Here is a 20,042-nt window from a genome sequence, read left to right on the forward strand (position 1 = left end):
CAGTACAACACCTTAGCCCATCTTCTTCCAAAACAATGACTCATTCACATGAACATTTGAACAGTGACTCTGATAAAAGTTGGGTTCTGTTAACTGCCACAAAGAATAGAAATCATAGATCATAAATTTTGGGCATCATTGGATGATGTGTGGTATCGCCCATTGCCAGTGTGTTGTGCAAAGCTTCACTAATGAATCATAAGTATTTGTTATTTATTAACATAGCCAATGCAATCTTTGCCCACCACAGTGTATCACAGTGGCATCACTAACTTTTTTCACCTTCCTTTCTCATTTTTGGGCTTCTTTTAACCTTGGGTTATGTTGTAAAGTGACTGCTCCTTGTAATGAGTATTCTAAATCCATTCAGTAGGGTTTTAATGGATCAAGAAAAAAAGAGAGATGTTTCATTAACATCAGAATGTAAGACAAAAAAAAAATCAGGATTTTCTACTTGGCAGTAGGAATTGGTACTCTATTTGAGATACAGAGACAGAATAGTCTCCTCTCCCTTCTTAAAACACAGTTGTACAACTCCCTCGTAGCAATGATTTAACTCTCATGTTATCCAGCACTAATTTGTGCTAATGGAATTCCCAACAGACAGCATAAAAATTACATTCTATTACAAAAATGCAGATTCAGGATCATAGCAGGCAGTTGAACAGACCTGCAGGAGCCTACAAAATGCTGTGTGAATCACTGAGGGATGATGTAGCAGCTCTTGGCTTTTAACAGTGTCAGCTTCCATAGAAGATAAGTACTGAATTAGAGCACCATATTATGATATACCACGTTGAGGATTTCACAGAGAATATCATGAGATGATTCAGATCACCAAAAACCCCAATCAAAAGATTCAGATCTTTTTAGAAACAAAAGTCAGTGTAGAAAAATACCAAGGCTTTAGGAAAAGCTGTCATATTTTCACATTTAGGTGGCTAAAGGGGTTTAAAACAGTCTTTGCTACAGATAACAAACCCATAGAAAATAATTTCTGTAGGAGGTATTCAATTGTACATAGCTAATTTGTAAAGAAACCAATGCATTAGAAGATTATACTATTTAATGCACAGATTATAACTGCATGCAAAAAAGTGGTTCATCTGATTTTGGTGGAGTGACACTTGTTAGACATAAGGGCAATGTGTCTCGTATAGGTATGTATGTGTGTGTATGCATATGGTTTTTACTAGCAAATATAAAGCTGGGAAAAACAAGGTAAAGAAGAAATTGAAGTTTATATTGAGGGATAGTAAAGAAATACTGTTTAGTATCACTGCTGGAAAAAATTCTACTTCTGAGAAGAGTCAAAATTTCAAGGGGCTCTTCTTTGCCCTGCCAATGAATACTTTTTGATGTTTCTTCTGTTTCTGAGCAAATTCAGCTCCTGCAGTGTGTACATCTAGGCCGTCCCCGCTGCATGCAGATGTTCTCAACCTTACGTAACAGATGTCTGTGCAGCACTTGAGGATCATGGAGAGAGAAGAATTAAAGAAATGAATATTTCAAAAAAGTCTTCAGCAAAAAAAGGAGAAAAGAAGATAAAGAGACTGTCACAAGTGTTGTGCTTCCTATGTTAAAGTGGATTAAAATTTATTCTGCTTTTTTGTTCTGTCAAGGTGATGATAGCCTTTTAACAAATACGACACTGCAACTAAAAGTCTTCAGAAGAAACTTCAGTATATATAATCATATTGGCACACTGGTACAAGAGCTTTAATCCCTTTTTATCGTGTCTTTAGTACACAGAGGAAGAAGGCATGCTTTTCCAGAATTCTTCTTCTCCAGTCCTTCCAAATGGTTGAGAACATCATCATCTAAAATAATTCTTAGCTTGTACATTAAGATAGTCTATTACTGACACACTGCTCTACAATACAACAGGTCTAGTTTGTGCAAACAAGGAGAACTGTGCTCAAAATCAGCCTTGCTGAGCGGAAATACTTATTTCTGAGGTGAAGTTGGACAAGGGAGCAACTTGGAGTTGGAAGGGCAGAAAAAGAGTTAAAGGCAGCAGGTGTACAGGTTTGCAGATCCAGGCATCCCCTTCCTTACACCGTTTGTGCTGCAGCCTGTGGAGTGAGCATCAAAGTCTCCACAAGCAAAGCAGCCAGTGTACTCATCTGTGAAAATGGGCAATTTTTGGAGGAGAAAAAGATGAATAAACGCATACTAGATCTTTCATTTATCTGTTAGGAGGCATTCAAGTGGTCTTTTGCTAACGACTTCAATATATATATTTCTTACGGATAGCAATTAACCTTCTGGTACAGATTAATCTTTAAAAAAAATCAAAGATGAATTAATCTTTGAAATTCAAGTATTCACTAGTTTCATTAATAATCTGAAATTGTCCTTTAGATTTTCCATAATTAGACCATTCCCCTAATTTATTAATCCCACAGACTGCAGAGCATGTTTCAAATCTTCATCTCCTGCCACAATGACATATTCAAACTCCCTTGAAGTACTCATAATAAAAGTCACTTTGTGAAGAATTATTAACTCAAAGGATCAAGCAAAGTCTTTATATGCTAAAGCATATTTGAAAACTAAGTAAGGATAGCACTTTCTACTCATCCTCACAATTCCTAAGATCTTGGCTGGATCAGAAACAAGTTTGGATAACACACTGAATTTAGGATAATTAGATAGCTACAGATGCGAGGCCAAAGATAATAAACGTGTTGGTACCTATGGAGTAAATCTTCCCTTCTGCCAAAATACACTGATTATGAGATATAAGACAATTGTCTGAGAGCTAATAATGACTCCTTATTGCCGCTGTGTCTCAAACTTTGACTAATTACCTCTGCTCCAGGACTGTTCCAGCTCCTGGCAGATGTGCATATTCCTAAGGGGCCATGTTGGGGAGAACTGGCACAATCATAGAATCATTTAGGTTGGAAAAGACCTTCACGATCATCAAGTCCAACCATCAACCATGCCCACTAAACCATGGCTTGAAGTACCCCATCTACTCGCTTTTTGAATACTTGAGTCAGTAAAATTATTGCTGCTTATTGCTTCTTGAGGAGGCTCTTTCCAAACCCTGATACTACAGCAATCACCTGACAGCCTGGTTAACCACTGCTTTTGCATAAAATGTCCCCAAGGAGACACAGCCACATCAGGCACCAGGAAAGCAACCCAAAAAGGGCTGAACCCCCCAGGGCATGTCCCCCAGAGCACGGGCAAATCCCATTGCAGCATGACCCTGCAAAACAGCAGCTGGGAGATGGTCACAACCGATCCCTGAAGTCGGGGGACAAGGTGCCATTTCCCTGTAGGGGATCAAGGTTGGGACCTGTATCTCCAGGCAGCACTGCTCCATTAAATATCTAGACAACAGGATCTTGCACTTCCCAGGGTTTTAAAAACCCAGGGAACTTGTTGACAGGTATTAAATCCCCTCAGAACTTCACCTAAGCTTTATCTGTGTAACACAAAAAAATTCAGCACAGCCCTAAGAAGAAAAAGCGGCTGTACTGAATCGGAGGCAGTGCCGGGGATTGGATTATTCCAGTTTCCAGACAAGGCAGGCTGCATATATGAAAGAAAGTTTATGCACTATCCCTGTTAGTGTCTTAATCTTGTAGGTGTGACCTCTATCACCCTGCATGAAAAGCTGTTTTAAGCAGGGTATTCTTTTGGGTTTATGCTTTATTTTTATGAAGGATGTTGAATTACATGTTAACTACATGAACAGCTCCTATCATTAATTTAATTCTACAGAAGGTCTATAAAATGATACAGTATTATTCAGCTAGAGTTTGTCCTTGGCATGGAGAACACATTTCTGGTATGATTTCGCAACAGTGGATATTTGCAAATAAAGTCAATTTTAAATTATAATAAACACTGGCATTTGTCACTTCCTGAGGTATTAAATCCAAACCCATTTTCTTTAATACCACATAAATATGCATTCGAACGAACAGACAAATTTGTGCAAATATAGGTTCCTTCTGTGATATCAACATAATGAAACAATTCCAGATTCCCCTCTCTAAAGCCCCTTTCTTTTAAGTGCAGCCGCCTTCTCTGCTCACTCCTTGGATTATGCTGCCAAGAGCGATCCATCAGTTTGGGAGCGAGCTGTCGCTCCCCCTCGCAGATAGCACAGGCGATTTGCAAAAGCAGAGCATATGCTGTGGAACCAGCTCTGCAACAACCGAGGAGATGGAAACCTCCGACGGCCGCTTCAGAGCAACACCTGTCCCGTCCTAGTCCTTTACTTTCATGCACTCACTAATCTGGCTGGTGATTTATGTAATTCAGTAAGTGAATTGTGGATCATGTTGTGATGTTTTTATTTAACGCAATGCCAGGGCAGCTGCAGAGTAGGAGATCTGTGAGTTCATTTTGGGAACACAATAGAGCTTATTCTTGTACAATGATGATAGGTTCCTTATCAGGATATATCATTGAAGGCTTCTGGAGATAGGCCTTCCATGTATCACCAATAATGAATGAAATAATCTGCTTTTTTTTCCTTACCAGCACAGCAATGAACTTTAAATATTTCAATTTTCAAACCTTTATGATTCTGGATTGCAAATCAGCTTGCCGTGGATTTATACCTCTATTCGCTGAAGTGCCATCTAAAGTCCTCCTATGTTCTGGTGTCCCTGGGGAAATTTAGAACTATTTACCCTGAAGAACAACTCCTGGGGATAAGGGTATGAGCGCATTGACGCAGCAGTCACACCTTAAGACAGGTCTCCTCTATGTTTTGTACCAGAACAGGAAAGCAAGCTGTAGAATTAGAGATTTCTTCCAACAAAATTATGAAGGTTCAACTTGATACCATAAGCCTGACCCAGCGCAAGACACAGCATCTCCCTGTCCTCTTGGAACATCTCTCACTGGCAAGTGACATTGTCCAACACAGTTTGGCCTTCCTGGGACACCACTAAATGAAACAAGTAACAAGAAAAATGTGATGCATCACAGCAAAGGTCTGATGTGCCTTGCACAACACTGCTGAGTTTGTTGCCTCCATACCCCAGGCCAGTAATCTTTGAGCCTTCAAGTAAAAGATTATTCATTTTCTCGCCTGAATTGGTCAAGAGAAATACTAAAGAAAAGCAATACAAATCAGGCAGCGATCTGAAAGGTGAACAGCAATAGGATGACACAAGTCAATGTCTGGTAACAAGCAGTCTTCACAGAATTTCTAGCTGTGGAGAGATAAAAGCTCAGCATTTTAAAATCTGTTTTCTACCCATATCAACATAATATAATGCCATCCAGTGGAATAGTAGGAGCTTCATAAGACTCAGGGTTTTCTATTTTCTCCAGAAATGACTGAAAACCACTAAGGTTTCAAACTCTCTGAAATTCCATAAGCAATTTAGGAATAAGAGTATCTAGGAGCCACTGCAAAGAACTGGAGCAACTTTAGAATCAAATACATGTTCTAGAAAAAGAATATAACATTTGGTACAAAATAACATTCATTACTTCTATAGCGTTTTCTGGAGGGAGGACGGACATTGCCTACCTGCCTCTCTGGAAATTTGCATGAAGGACTCGACTCCTTTTTCTCCATAATTCCCTTCAGATGCCAAAGTGGACACATAATTCCATCCCAAAGCTTTCACAATGTCCACCATTGCTTGTGCTTGGAAGGAATCTGGAGGAACCACACGTGAGAAGAAATCATAGCGCCTGTCATCACTCAACTCTGGTGCAGTTGAGGCATAACTGATTTGTGGGATCTGTAGAAAAAAATAATTTCTGATAAATATACATATTCATATACTCATTGCACTTCTTGCAGAAGTTAGCTAAAGCAGTTAGCTTCAGCTGAGCCTCAGTTCATCTTCATTACATCCATCTGTATTTCTCCAGCCCGTTCCTTTAAAATGTACTGAAGACATTGACTTCAAGTTACACAAAAAAAATCATTAATCAATTAAAAACAACCGTATATGTGCACATTCATAATTTCTTCCTTTCAGGCAATATTAATCAAATACAGCACACAAACCATTTTTCTCACTATGTCCTTTTTATTGGTGTTCTAGCATCAGATTTTACTAGCATCAGGTTATTTGGGATCCTGAACGCAACCGAGTTTAAATCTCACTGGCTGAAAGCCAGAAGGACCCTTCATCGGTTTTTGGAGGATGAAGCTCTTAAACATTAAACTGCAACTGCAGATTTAAACAAAAGGATGTTTACTTTTTATTCTTTCTCATGAAGAACAGTCATGAAGATTGCTGAGCGTGGAGTTCTCTGTCTCACAAAGACAACCTGGTCACGATTCAACTCTGTCCTAAAACTCTGCCTGCCCATGACAAACCAGCCTTCGCTTTTCCTTTTCATGGCAGAGTGCGAAGGAGACTGATGGTTACTTTTTATAACAGAGAGACCAGAATATTGTTCAGGGCTATTTTCTCCTTGATAACAAAGGTCCCTAAACAGTTATCAAGCTGACAGAATGTTAATCCCCAAACCCATTATGCAATTTTTTGAGTAACAGTCTGGGACTGCTCCTTAAATTAAGGAACCTGCCATAATTCTCACTTGAGATGCCAAGGAGGGAAAAAAAGAGACTTGCAATATACACAAACATGACCATATATAATGATTTGAGACTTCTAGACTGTGGAAAGGTCAGTATTTCATGCCTCAGTACAAGCATCTTCTGCATTCTCATATTCTGTCTCTGCACAGCTTTCCTACAAGTATTTATTAGCTCTCCTGCCTTCTCAGAAGAATAAACATTATACTTCCCCAGGCTCAATACTGCAAAGGGCTCGGCACCTTCGATTCCCACAGAGCTCAGTAGCAGATGAGAGCAAATGCAGCATTTCCACAGAATACACACTACGTCTGTACATCTGTATGTACACTCACAACTACTACAGCAGAGTAAAAGCAGACCTGTAAAGCAACATTGCTGCTGAAGACTCAGCAGATAAGCAAACTTAGCCAAACCATCCAAAATTACTAAATACATCAACATTTGTTGAGACATGTTCCTGTTTGTAAAGGCAATATCTACTGTTTTATTATAAACCATAACAAACCATAGCACATGACTTATTTAAGATCTCTTTAGCTTCACTCAGCATCAGCGTAGAGCAAAACACGGCTCATGGCCCTTGTTCAAAGCCCTGCACCGGCGGGACCCCTGTTCAGGGAACTTGCTGAATCTGGTCCCAGGCGTAGTACCAATCTTAGTTGTTATGAATTATTAAACCTAAGCAAACACTTAAACTTTCAGCGGGTGCTTGGGCTGTCATTGTGGATGTTGGAGAACTGAATCCCCCATCACTTGGCACGGCCTTTCCTTTGGATGCGTCATGTCACTCCTTTGCATGTCTGCTGGGTTTACAACCAGAGAGGTGGCTAATCAAGCTGAAAGCTGGGATGCTTTAGGTTTTTAATGCAAGACAGCAGTCGTCTACAAAGACTTGCCAGATTTATTTTAGATCTGTGGCTTGTGGACAGCACGTTACCAGCAAGACCTTCAAATGCTCCAGTCACAGAAAATTAAAAAAGTTAAAATTGAGGCTGCCGGGAAGAATACAGCGTGGTGTTGACCACTGGTACATGATTTACTTGCTCAGTCTTTCACCTAGGGGCCAGCAAAGCTTGGGGACCACTCTCAAAGACAAATAGATTGATTACACCAATTTATCATGGTTCTTTATTTTTAATCTACCTTAGGGATGACTTTCAGCTAACACCAACTACTGCGGTTGCACAGAAAATGCTGGGCACCCTGGCCATCAAAAATAAGTTAAATTCTTAATTTGTCTGTGCCTACAACTGCTGTTATAATAAATGACTGGTGACATTTTAGGATCGCTCTCTTCTCATTTGTACAAAGCAGCTAACGGAGCTTGCTCAGCTGCTTATCAGCTTAATTCATCTATTCATTGGATGATATTATATTAAGTGGAACAGTTAACCAAGCTGACTTTATGGGTGCTGTTTACCCGTTATTAATTGCACAAGCATCCAGTATACAACATACAGTCCCACACACAGAGCTGTACTGAGATAGCCGAATGCTGGTTTTTTAAATTATAAATAAAAGAAAAGATGAAATACAAATTTTTATCTAGGGCAATGTTTGTATTCCAACTTGGCAACAACTGCTTTTTCAACTGAAAATCAAAAGGAGCATATTCTGCACTTTTACAAAAAGCAACGCTTCTACAGAATTTGCTCCATTGCCTATATTACTTAGGAGACTTTTTGGTTTTTTAGTCTTTTTCTTCTGTCCATAAAATATTAACCACTTCTGGCTGTTTCAATCACTTGGAGTATAAAAAGTATATATTGAGGTTTTTTACCAATGTTTCTTACAGGATATATAAAAGCAACAAAGTTATATGTATGAGGAGTAGAATTTTCATAAGATTTTGTCTGAATATGGGGAGAAAAGTCCTTGAATGGGTACAACATAGACTGCAGCCATTAGAGTTCAGCTTTGTCCAGTATGCCAGAGCATGTTGCAGACACCTACAAAAGATATTTTCCCTTTCCGCATGTCTTCCCATGCACGCAGGCGGCATCCCAGATGTCCAAACTGAACATCTGTTTGCATCAGCTAAAATCTAACAATTCAGCATTTCTTATTCTCTTCCTTTTTTAATGTTCATATATGTGGACAAACCTCCCACAGCCTCAGCTGGAAACCTTTCTCCCATATTTCACACCATATGTTCCTCCGCATTACTGTTTTGTTTTTACTGAGAGTGACTTTAGTTTGAAAAACACAATGTCATGTTAACTCCAGGCAAATCTCAATAGCCAGGCACCCTCTCCTCTCTGAAATCTCTTCACAGGGCTTACGCTCACCAGACCAACATCCAAAAGACAACATAGACTGCTGATGTGTACTGATGGCTGCTCACCAGGTAAGCTCACAGACATGCGCCTTCAGATCCTGTGAACGTTGAAGTGCATTTGAAAATAAAAATGGATTGACCCCGTTCATCAAGACCCAACCCCAAGCTGGCCACATGTTGCTGTTCTCTGTTCCCAAAGATGATGCAGATGGTCTCACCATGTGAGGAGGATGAGTGGGGCCTAAGGGAGAACCAGAAGGGCTATAATTTGATTACTCTCTCTGATCATGACATTCATTCATCCCCTTGGTCCACCTCTCTCAAGCACACGCTGGTGGTTCTCAAGACTGGCCCAGGCCTCCCCCTTGGGGCAGGAGGCTGGAGCCTCCCCAGCCTCCCGGCTCACATCCTGCAAAAAACCTCCTGCCCCAGGGGCCAGATGCACACAGACTGCATTCCAGACTCCAAGGTGCAGAAAAAGCATTAGTAAAGCTATCCACACAAAACTGCAGTTAAATAGCTGGACGTTTAATAACCAAGTCTTCTCCACCCTGATCAGTCTGTAAAACCCATGGTTTAGCACTGCCAAAAGGTGCTGAATGATCAGCCCTACAACAGGAACTCTGCCGTCCATGTGCAGACACGAGATGAATGAGCAAAAGGCAGAACAAGCTGCAGTACAGTGCCAGGGATGCCTGAGCAGTTGATGACCTTAAATGTAGTCCTACTGCTACCTAGCGTGTCCTTTAAATGTCCCCTCAGATGTACCAAACACTGCCGGTTTTCTTTCTGTTTTGGTTTTGAAAGCTGCTGATATGATTCAGGCTTGCAAACGAAAGCCATCGGACAGTACTGGCTAGCCTGCGCCATGGTCTAACCACATGAAAAATTGGAAGTTTATCCACTTCACCCAACTTACACACCAAGTAGAGAGCACCTAAATAAAAAGGTCTGCACTCCGCCTTCCTTGTAGCTTTCCCCATTTTTACAAGTTTTTAAACACGTCACTCTTCTTAAGCCATACTCGTTCTCCTTTTGGTCCTGGAAGGGTCCAGTTTGAGACATCATGTCTTGCTGCCATGGGAAGAACTGGGATGTCCACAAACCCAGCAAGCATTACAATGACTTCATGTCAGGATCACAGCACCGAGTATTTTTAATGAGGTTGGTTGTTAGGGTTTTTTTTTTAATTAACCAGATAAATATTGTCCCTTAACTGATTTATTTTTCTTTCATTCTGGTAAAATCTGCTCTTTGTCATTGATATCTCACATTCAAAACTTTAGTTTAAAGAAGCAAGCTTTCTAGTCCATCACATTTTTCCTATTTTCTGTTCTGAAACATGTTTGAAACATCAAAAAGCTCTAGGGAATTACAGTCTGCTTTCCAAATGGCTCTAACATCTTGGCAGAAGAAGAGTTGTGATTCATAAGGCACAGGGGATAAAAATCCCCCTGGCCCTTCCACAGCAAGGCTGTGAGTGAGAAAAGCCTGTGGTCCTCCTTCATGTACTGCACAACAGCCAGCGCTTGCAGAAAAGGCATCCCGCCTGAGCCTTCCCGACCAGAACAAGACACAGTTGTAGCTGGAGCTTTCTGAAGGACACTCAGGTGTTGGCAGATGAGTAAGCAGATCACTGATGTGGGAGGCAGAATTTTCCTGAAGGCATTCTTCATGTTTAGAGGACTATGGCAAACATTGCACTCCCGAGTTTTACATGTCGTTTGCCTGGCTGATGTTCTGATTACAGTAAGAGTGAATGATTAATGCTGGGAACATTGCATTAGTCAGTGATTAATGTTAATTTATTTTTAACATTGAACACTATTCTTCATTTATTTCATTTTCTTCTGTTAATGAAATGTTCTCTCTGGATCACACTTGGTTGTCTTGCTTGAAAAGCAGGGCCCATTTGTGAGCACCTGCACCAAAAGCCACAACAGAAAACACACCAAGGATAGACACGACTCTCTGACTGTCTCCTAAGTCACTCTTTGCAACAACAAATACCTTCCAACATCAGGTTTGGAACTGCGTATTTCAGGGTAAAAAGCAATTGAAATACAAACTTCTTGTTCCAATTCTTCATTTCAATCTTATTTTGTATTACTGCCTCATCCCTTATCCTCCTCTCGCTCTTCTACAGACCCTTCTTTTCAAGCAAAATGACAGAAAGCGGCGACCTCCTTGCTAATGGCCAAGTGTCTCAACTGGAAACACACAAGAGACCCAGTGCCAGGAGACAAACCAACTCTCTCTAAAGCTGCAATACCCACCAAAAGCATTGGGCTTACTGCCTACCCCCTCATCACCTCTGCCTAACTCTGCGTGCAAGTTCACTTGCACAGCCAAGAACCTTGCAAATCCGTGCAACCATAAAAGTAATTATTGCTACTATGCTACTTCAAATGTGATTGAGTTAGGCTACATCTCCACAGTAACTTATTAAAAGATTAATAAAATGGTGCACCTGAACCCAACTCACCAAATGACAGTAGTCAGAAAACTTCAGAAAAGGCAATTTTCCTAAGGACCATGTGCAATTAAGATAACGCACGAGTATACCTATTGAGATATTAATGAGCTCCCACCAGGGTAATATTAAGTTCACAGTTTGCTGCATTTTTACTTTCAACTTCCTATTAAGTTTTATTGATATGATTTCCTGACAATAGGAAAAAAAACACCCTACTTTGATAAAGCCTCTTGAACTCATCTAATTTGAGTGTGTCAGTCTACACATATTGCAAAATCCTGCCAATAACCTAACTTTACAAAAATAAGATGCCTGAAGACTTTTCACTTGGCTGCAAAACTCTTCGTGTGAACTGATGGATGACTAACAAATCTTGAATCTGTTTAGGTCTCAGATTTTATTCATATAGAAATTTATCATGTCAGGATTTAATGATCAGTTAGTACAACTACTCTTTGTTCACCATGTACATCTTAAATTGCGTAACAAACGGCTTCAGCATCCTGTGAACTGCATATAATTGTTTTTGTTGCCTTGAATTAAAATTATTTGAAGTTACTAACTAGCTGTTTTCTCTGGGCAAAACTCCTCTACAATTTCTTCATTTTCACAGTGTTCTGAACAGGAAGAAAATTTTACCTGAGATACAAAATAGGACCAGATTATGACTCAAAGCTTGCAAAGATAATAGGAATTAATCTTCCTGCTGATTTCCACTCGGCTGGAGGGGGAATTCGAGTTTCACTCCGTTTTGTCAGGAGCTGGCATCTGTGGGGTAGTGCAACGACCTCAGGTCTTGCCTGCCCCGCAGCAGTCAGCGGCCTTGCAGCGTGCCGGCTAACTAATCGACATGGAGGTATGTATAACAAAATAATACCCATGCTTGTTGTTCTCCTCCTCGCCAGCCCTTCCGAAAACTAAACACTGCTAAATCAGTAGCTTTGCGTAGATTTTCTCGAGGTGTCAATCTACCAGCATGTGCCCTATTTCTGTCCTGAAAGGTGCATATGAAAACAAATATTACTGCAATTCTTGCTCTAGGGCTCTTAAAAGACTAGGGAATAATATTCCCATCAGTCTTAGGTAATGATGAGAACAAATCCTTCTAAAGTACTTTGATAATCCCTCATTATGTTTCATGATGAAATTTTAGAAGTAGTGCATTTCAAGCTGGTTTTTATACTCAAGAATCAAATGTTGACAATGAGAAAATGAGGCAAAAGAGTTAACAAAGAAAGTTTTCATGTAAATAAATTTTAAGAGCAATAGAAAGTATTTCTGTACAGCTCTGCCACAGTCTATGAGGTGTTTACATATGGCAAACCTGTTGCTGTGTGCAAAAGTTACACCACAAGACAAATTCTTCTGAGCAGTGAACAAAAGCAGCACATCTAAGGAAGGGCATTTGTATAACAGAAAATTTTCAAAACCATTAATCTATTTACAGTTCACCTCAGTTTCTCTCACTCTATTTACCAATTACTAAAGCCACTGGTGTTCAAACAAAGTCCTGTTTGCTCGCATCACCACCTCTCTTATGTTATCCCACAGTGAATTCTTAATGATGTATTAGAGATCAACAGAATCACCTACAAGGGAATTGGATAGATATTTCATAAGGTACAGAAATACAAATATAAACAACATCAAATACAAATGAGAAGCTGAGCCTAGAGGAGGAGAAGCGCGTTTAATAAAACAGAAATATCTTCAAGAGCAACAAAAGAAACACTAAGAAAATAAACTCAATAAATGATTCATGTACACGAATTTTGCCTATGTCCACGCTGGCCCATTCCACCAAACCTCACTGTGCTGTGTGAGCTCCATCTCACACTACTTGTCCCATACCATGACTTCAGCTAATATGTGAATGGGTCTTCTCTCAACTTGAGCTTATTGACCAAAAGGACTATTAATATGTCAATCAAACAAGGTAAACCCCACTTTCCAAAGCATTTTAAAGGAAAGATTTTCAAAGTGCTCAGCATCCACAGTTGAGGACCTGTGTCAGGGCTCCCAAGCTGCATGCAAGTTCTTTTTTTGTGAAAGTTTCCAAGTGGGATGGCAAAATTCCTTATTTATGGAGAACCATAGGTGTTCTTGACAAATTGTCAATGAAAAACTGGACAAGGTCAGTGCTGTGTGGACCTCTCAGTATCAGATAATTCAAAAATGACAATGATAGGAGAATAAAGTAGTGTCAGGAAGGGTAATGGACTCACAAAACATGGGGAACTACAGGGGCAAGTTATCTGTAATTTTATTTCACTGAATTGTCTTGCTGTGCAGCATAGGCTTACAGTTTCAATACATAATGAATAAACATTAGAAGCTCCATGCAGATTGTCAGGTGGAAATTAAAAGGGAAGGCCAGTCCTATTAAAGGACTTACTATAATTGAACAGTGCAGTAGTAGACCTTAACAGAGCTGTTATGAGAGCAATGCACCACTGCTCTGATGTCCTGACAATATGGAGCAACTGAGCACACCACCATGCTTCCAGAGCAATGGTTCTGGTTAGTAAGACTTAAAATTTGCAACTCCTTGATCACCAATATTATAATGGATGCAATCCATTACTGAAACAAACACTTCCAATGCTACTTTGGTCTTCCCAAATACAAAATAAAGCTGTCACTGGCTTTCTAATTGAATGCATTTTTTTTTTTTTAATTCATTTCAAACCTGAAAAGGGCATTTGAAAGAACCCATTTCCAGGCACATAAATCAACCTTCATCCCTAGCATAACTGCCATAGCACTAAACTGGAAAGACATCCTGAATAATATTGGCAAGCTGGGAGTATTTTCCATATCTACAAGGTCTCTCCTGCTTCCTTTTCTAATATAAGAAAGTACTCATATTAATTACACCAGAAAAAATAATTGTAGCAATTAAGGGAACAATAATTACAGCAATTAGTACTGTCCACATAGCTCATGGGAGCATTTTATCAACTCAGACAGAAAGCAGGAAGAAAAAAAATGATAAACACATAGTAAAACCAGAGGTGTCCATAAATATGAAATATCCCTATATTTCATCTTCATGTCCTATGCCTGGAACTAGGTCTACTTGTGACAATGATGAGCTTATGGCATAGCTTGGGCTTTTATAGCTGCAAAATAGGAGGTGATCTCTTAGCTTTTAAAGGCTAAAAGATCCTTGGATAGATGACTTGAAACCAGGATCCACAATTTTAATGAAAATCAGTCTTAGCACAAAAATAAGCATCTTGCCTCTTTCTAAGGCTGTAAATAACACTGTCCTTCTACTAAATAAGGAGATAACACCTGTCTCAACAAGTTTACATGTTGCAGATTAAGAACTGTCCATTTATACTTCCATCATTAATACTTTCATTTGTCTAATCTGTGCATTAGGGTGGTCAGGCACTTAAAGACAGATACCCATCTCTCACTAAATGTATTCCAGGTGGCTAAGATCTACAAATTCTTCTACTGAGTCAATTTATAATGAACCTACAAGCTCACTTCTCTTCCTACACAGGTATAAATGAAATTTTAAAAAAATCTCTTCCGTGACACTCCCTCGCAGAGCAAGGCTCTCCCATTCCTTGTGCCTGCAGGCACTTTAACCTGCTCCCATTCAGCCTGAGAGCTAGTCCTGGCCCAGCCACACAGCCACAAGACAGGAAAAACACTTGAATCAATAAACTAGAGAAACAGAAAGTCGTATCAGTCATGCTTATCTATTATCCAGTAGGAAGAGGTACAAGAGTGAAGTGGGTTTTGTGCCTAAGGCAAGGCCACCAACATTACCTTCATATGAAACACGTAGCTACCAAAGAAAGACCTACTGCAAATGGAGAAGCAAAGTCATGAAGCAGCAATATAGATACAACATACTTTGCTGAATTTTTTGAGATTTACAGCTCCAGTAAGTGACTTTTTTTGCAGTTAACAGTCTAATAACCTTTTCCACGGGCAGAGTATTCTTTATAATCAAGCTTCTTTGAGCAGGGTCTATGAACCAATTCAAAAAGTTTCTTGTTCTTAAAAATAATTCATTCAAACCTTTGGACCAAGGTGTGCCAAAAAGCACAGTTCCCACTGTACTGCTACGACAAAAATAGACCACCTTTGAGAAAGGCAGAATAGGATTTCAGCACCACTGTCAATATTGCACATTGGTTTAGAAATAGGTGAGGCCCAAGTGGAATTCAACTGTTCTTTCACTTTGTGTCCTTTAGAGAATTATTTAAATAAAAATCTCAGTCTATGCTGTAGCTTGGACACAAAAGCGTCATACATATTGAAGACTACTACTTTAAGAGACAAAAATATGTGCCTCTGTGTATCAAAAGACAAAATATTCTGTAACATTTCTTAGCTATTGTGTTACAGCACAGCCACAACAACATAAAAACCTAGTTCTTTTTGTTTGCAAGTATTTTTTGTATTTGCAAGACCAACCATTATCATCTGAATTGTTAATTTTTCCAGTAAATTGTCACACCTTGGGACTTTGTTTCAAAACAGTCCTTGAAAAAAATTGCAAAAAAGGACAAGAAATCAGTATTTGAATTTACACTGAAATGGAAGAAGATTTTTAGATACACACTTGCCTGATCTGTGCGTAGAAATTCTTTTTGGGCATAAAGTTGAGTTTATGTGATCATGAGGAAGATCACTTCTAGGTGATCACCTCTCAGGAGTACAATTAGCTTTTATTGCTACTACTTACATTTTAATTTCTCTTGTTTTATCTGTATCTTGATATAATAATATTAAATTTGAAATTAAATTAATACTTTTTTTAAAATTATTATTTCTAGCCCTAGACATATAAAGATCCTTCTTTATTTTGAGGAAAGACTGCCTAGAAGCCAACAGTCCCACCAGCAGCTGATGAGCTGTGCAGCCCAGGCCGTGCAGCCAGTCCCCCCCAGTATCACACACTGGCAGAGATGGGCATGGGTAAGGACTGGCAGCCTTCCAACTCCCCCAGCCCTTTGCATATCGCAGAGATGCGTTTGCACATCCCCTGATGCAGGTTGGCAGAGGCACGAGCTCCTTCCCCCGTGCAGGCTCAGTCCGTCCTCCCTGACATACAGATGTATGCACAGACAGAAGCCAAAATTTCCCCCAGCTCACACAACAAACACATCCAGGTATAGGGAACCTCTTGCAGCTCCCAACTGGAAACAGAAATATTTATCTACTGCACCACAGAGATTATTGATAATAAAGACAAAGGAACAAGTACTTCATGAAACTTCAGCACAATGTTTTTAAGTGAAATATTTAGCTTTTTAAGAATTTAGGTGGCTCGCTCATAAACTACCAAGGCGATAAAGCTTTGCTGGTTTGCAGATCTTGTGGATGAGATATGACCAGCAGAGCACATTCATATACTAGTGCATATTCATTGATTTTACAATACTAACTAGAATATTCCTCCTAGGATACATCAGTTAAAATATCAGTGGTGATTGCCCATCCATTGCAATGCAAGAATGCACAGCTCTTCATATTTTAACTCCGGCCCTGATAGAATGAAAGCTTGAGAGCAGCATTAAAATAATGGATGGTATGCTGCTAGAGGTAATTTGAAATCTTAACAAAGCATCAAAGGATCTTGTCTATTATGAGCTAATACTTCAAGCCAATTTTTAGCTGAACTCACGTAAGGTGATGGGAGTACAGGGACCCTATAACCTTTCTAATGGCCATGTTTTTGTAATGATATGGTACAACAAAGCTGCTTATGCAGCAATAGTCTTTTCAGCCTCATGCTGTGATTCAAATTCAGCCTACAAATAACATACATGGATATTCTGTCACACTTTTATCCCATAACACACCACAATGTCTAAAACATAATTACAAAGATATTGTAAGGGAGAGAGAACGAACAAGTTTAAAAGAGGTATATCCTATATTCTTTGAGTTTGTGCTAAGACTGAATCTACTTTTGAGGTTGTTTACTTCTATCACAGCCTAAGAAAGCATAAGCGGTATCTCCAGCAGATAAAACAGGCAATGGTATTTCAAAGGGAAGAAACCATTAAATGCTACAGATAACAAAATAACTTGTGTCAAAAATGCAACTCTATTTGTATCACATTGCTAAGAATAAGATTAATGGTTGTCTAACCCATCAGGCGCTTGGGAATTGGAAAGGATGCTGTCTTAGGTAGGTTCACATTTTGAAGAGGCTGACATCAAGACTTTCCAAGTCCTGCACAACAAAGCAGAGGGAGACAGAGGGCATGGCTGCTTCTTACATGGTCTGAACACATGCTTCAAGATCTTCTAGATGCCAAAAAATAATCCCTTGAGTACTGGAGCCTACTTCTTACAGCATGCAGATTTACATGGAGCAAGGCATCCTCAGAAGGCTCATTTCAACCATTCAGAGAAGTGCTGAGCAGAGAACCAGAATCCATATGTGCCCTACACTCAGTTGTGGGACATGACAGCAGTAGGTAGATCTGTTTTCTTCTCCTTTTACGTAGAACATTCCCATACCCTGTCTGCACAGTCCAAAACCTGAGGAGTCAGTCACTGTGAACAGATAGAGAAGTGATGTATGTACACCAAAGTGTATATATATAAGCATAAATATGCTTGCAGTGATTGGTGCTCACACATCCAAATACAGACTCACAAATTCTAATTATTTTGAAAATAAATCAGAACCAGATGATAAACACAGCAAAGCAGCTTTTATGTTTTATTTATGTGTACACATTGCTCCATTCATTGCAAACATATAATTGAACCTTATATTGTCTATGCATATTTTAAAAGGTTTTTAATCTGCAAGTAAAAATCTCATTGATTTTGAAAGTAGCCCGATAAAGACAACAACAGTAAAGACTTATTCAGCAGACAGGCTGAAATATAGAAAAGCTCAACAGCATAACATAGTTTTCTGAAAGTAATACGCAAAACCAGACACACACAAACCCACTACAGTGGAAACAAATTGCAATGTGGTACAATGTGAAACAATCATCCCCAAAGCTTAGTTATTAGACTAAATGAAAGCTGTCGAGTTCATATTTGAGCATCTCTCATAACTGCATTTCTAGACGAGCATCCATGTTTAAGTTGTGGAAAATAAGGCTGTGATTTGAATATTTATTCCTAAATTTTCAATATAGCAAAGTGTCTTATAGTCAAGAATAAAGCCGACGGCCTTCTTGTTTTTACAGAATAACACAACCAAAATCTGTCAATACAAATTTATCAATATTAAGTGTTTATTTACAATTTCATTGCGAAGTTAAACTTTCAGCAAGCAGCTGAATATCATGATTAGCAAAACTGAGCTCCTGCGAATGACCTTCACTGATCAGATATTGCAAAATTAAGAATCTATACTCATAAAAATATCTCCAAGTGGTTTTCATTTTAACAGTCTTGCAGAGTGAGACTTCCTCCAGCTCCCCCCTGCCAGACCCTCTACAAAAAAACTCGCAAGGGTATCAGCTGCATTTCAAGCAGTAAAATGGTGTTTTAAACAGGGTTTCTCCTTTCCTTATTTCCTTCCACACAATATTGGAAGTATTTTTGCATTTAAAAATGCATCAAATAATACAGAAAACTACGTTTTTAACATGGTCACACACTGTGGTTGCCTGAATGGTTTTATTTAAGCTGAAAGTATTTTGTTTTGGATTGGCACATTATTAAAAGGTTGAGGAAAGAGCAAGACTGTGCATTAGAAAGAATATGTGTAAGCTCCTATTTGAATCTCTCGCTTCAGTTCTGGTCATTCATACCTACATGCTTCAACAGTTTTTTTTCACTTTTTCCTTCTGTCCTGGAAATGGCGCACTCTGCACTGACTGCAGGTGATGCCCAGGGTGAAACCATGGTTAGGTAACTACAACTGGAAATGATGAATCCAGAACTATAAAACTAATCCTCATTTACGAACAAAGCAATATACCTCCCCATACCAAAACGTCAGCCTGTACTTATGGGAACAGCGTTGCTTCTGCAAGTGTTTCCAGTGACGTCAAGTCACATAAATTCCCTTTAAGCTGAAGGGTCTCCTAATGAGCCTGAGATGCTCCAACACGCTGCTGGGGGAGCACAGGAGCGCTAGTACCCGCACACAGCACCGTGTGTGGGGATAAGTGGAATAAGGAAACATGTCACGGCTACCAATTAACATTCTGAATATTGTACAAATGTCTAAGCAATCGGGATGAGATTGAATACATAGAGCAGATTATCCCCATGTCTGCATGCACAGTGTTAGTTTTCCTTCCTGTGGTAAATTGATTCCTACAACTGCTAGAGACAAGTTATGGCCTAAACAAACTCCAGGATAAAATCTAACTTGTCCGTTCTGGTTTTTTTTTTGCCCCCCTCCCCGCCCCGACACAAATTGTCTTCTTTTACATTGTGAAATACAGAAGAGCATTTCAGAGCATCTTAGATACACTGAGTTTCAGCAGCAGCCAGCACATACAGTGAAGAACTGTTTCCTACAGCAAGTAAAAAATACTGTGTGGGGGGAAGAACACAACTACGTATTTTTATCTCAAATAGTGTGGTGAACAGGAAATTCCTATATACAATTTTAGTAGAGATATGATACAAATGTGTTCTCAATTTCAGATATCTGGAGCAAAGTCTCCATTTAAGAATAGCACTTACAAGCCTTTTGTTGAGATGTGTTCCTTAGTGCTAAAGCAGTAGTTTAGGGTATTAGTTTGTCTCTGTAACAAAATCTTTGCTAAATTATTTGTAACTCTCTACTAAAA

The 20,042-nt window shown here is 39.3% G+C and overlaps 1 protein-coding gene across 5 annotated transcripts in view; it reads right to left on the reverse strand.

The window, feature by feature from the left end:
• GRM7 (glutamate metabotropic receptor 7) overlaps positions 1–20,042 on the reverse strand; it is a 308,873-nt gene that overhangs the window by 196,388 nt on the left and 92,443 nt on the right. For all 5 annotated transcript variants that reach the window (XM_069811772.1, XM_069811770.1, XM_069811773.1 and 2 more), the window contains exon 2: positions 5,510–5,726. In XM_069811772.1, coding sequence (XP_069667873.1) covers positions 5,510–5,726 — 217 coding nt within the window. The remainder of the gene's footprint in view (positions 1–5,509; positions 5,727–20,042) is intronic.

Source organism: Haliaeetus albicilla, chromosome 24 (assembly GCF_947461875.1).
Source record: "Haliaeetus albicilla chromosome 24, bHalAlb1.1, whole genome shotgun sequence".
NCBI classification, from domain to species: domain Eukaryota; kingdom Metazoa; phylum Chordata; class Aves; order Accipitriformes; family Accipitridae; genus Haliaeetus; species Haliaeetus albicilla.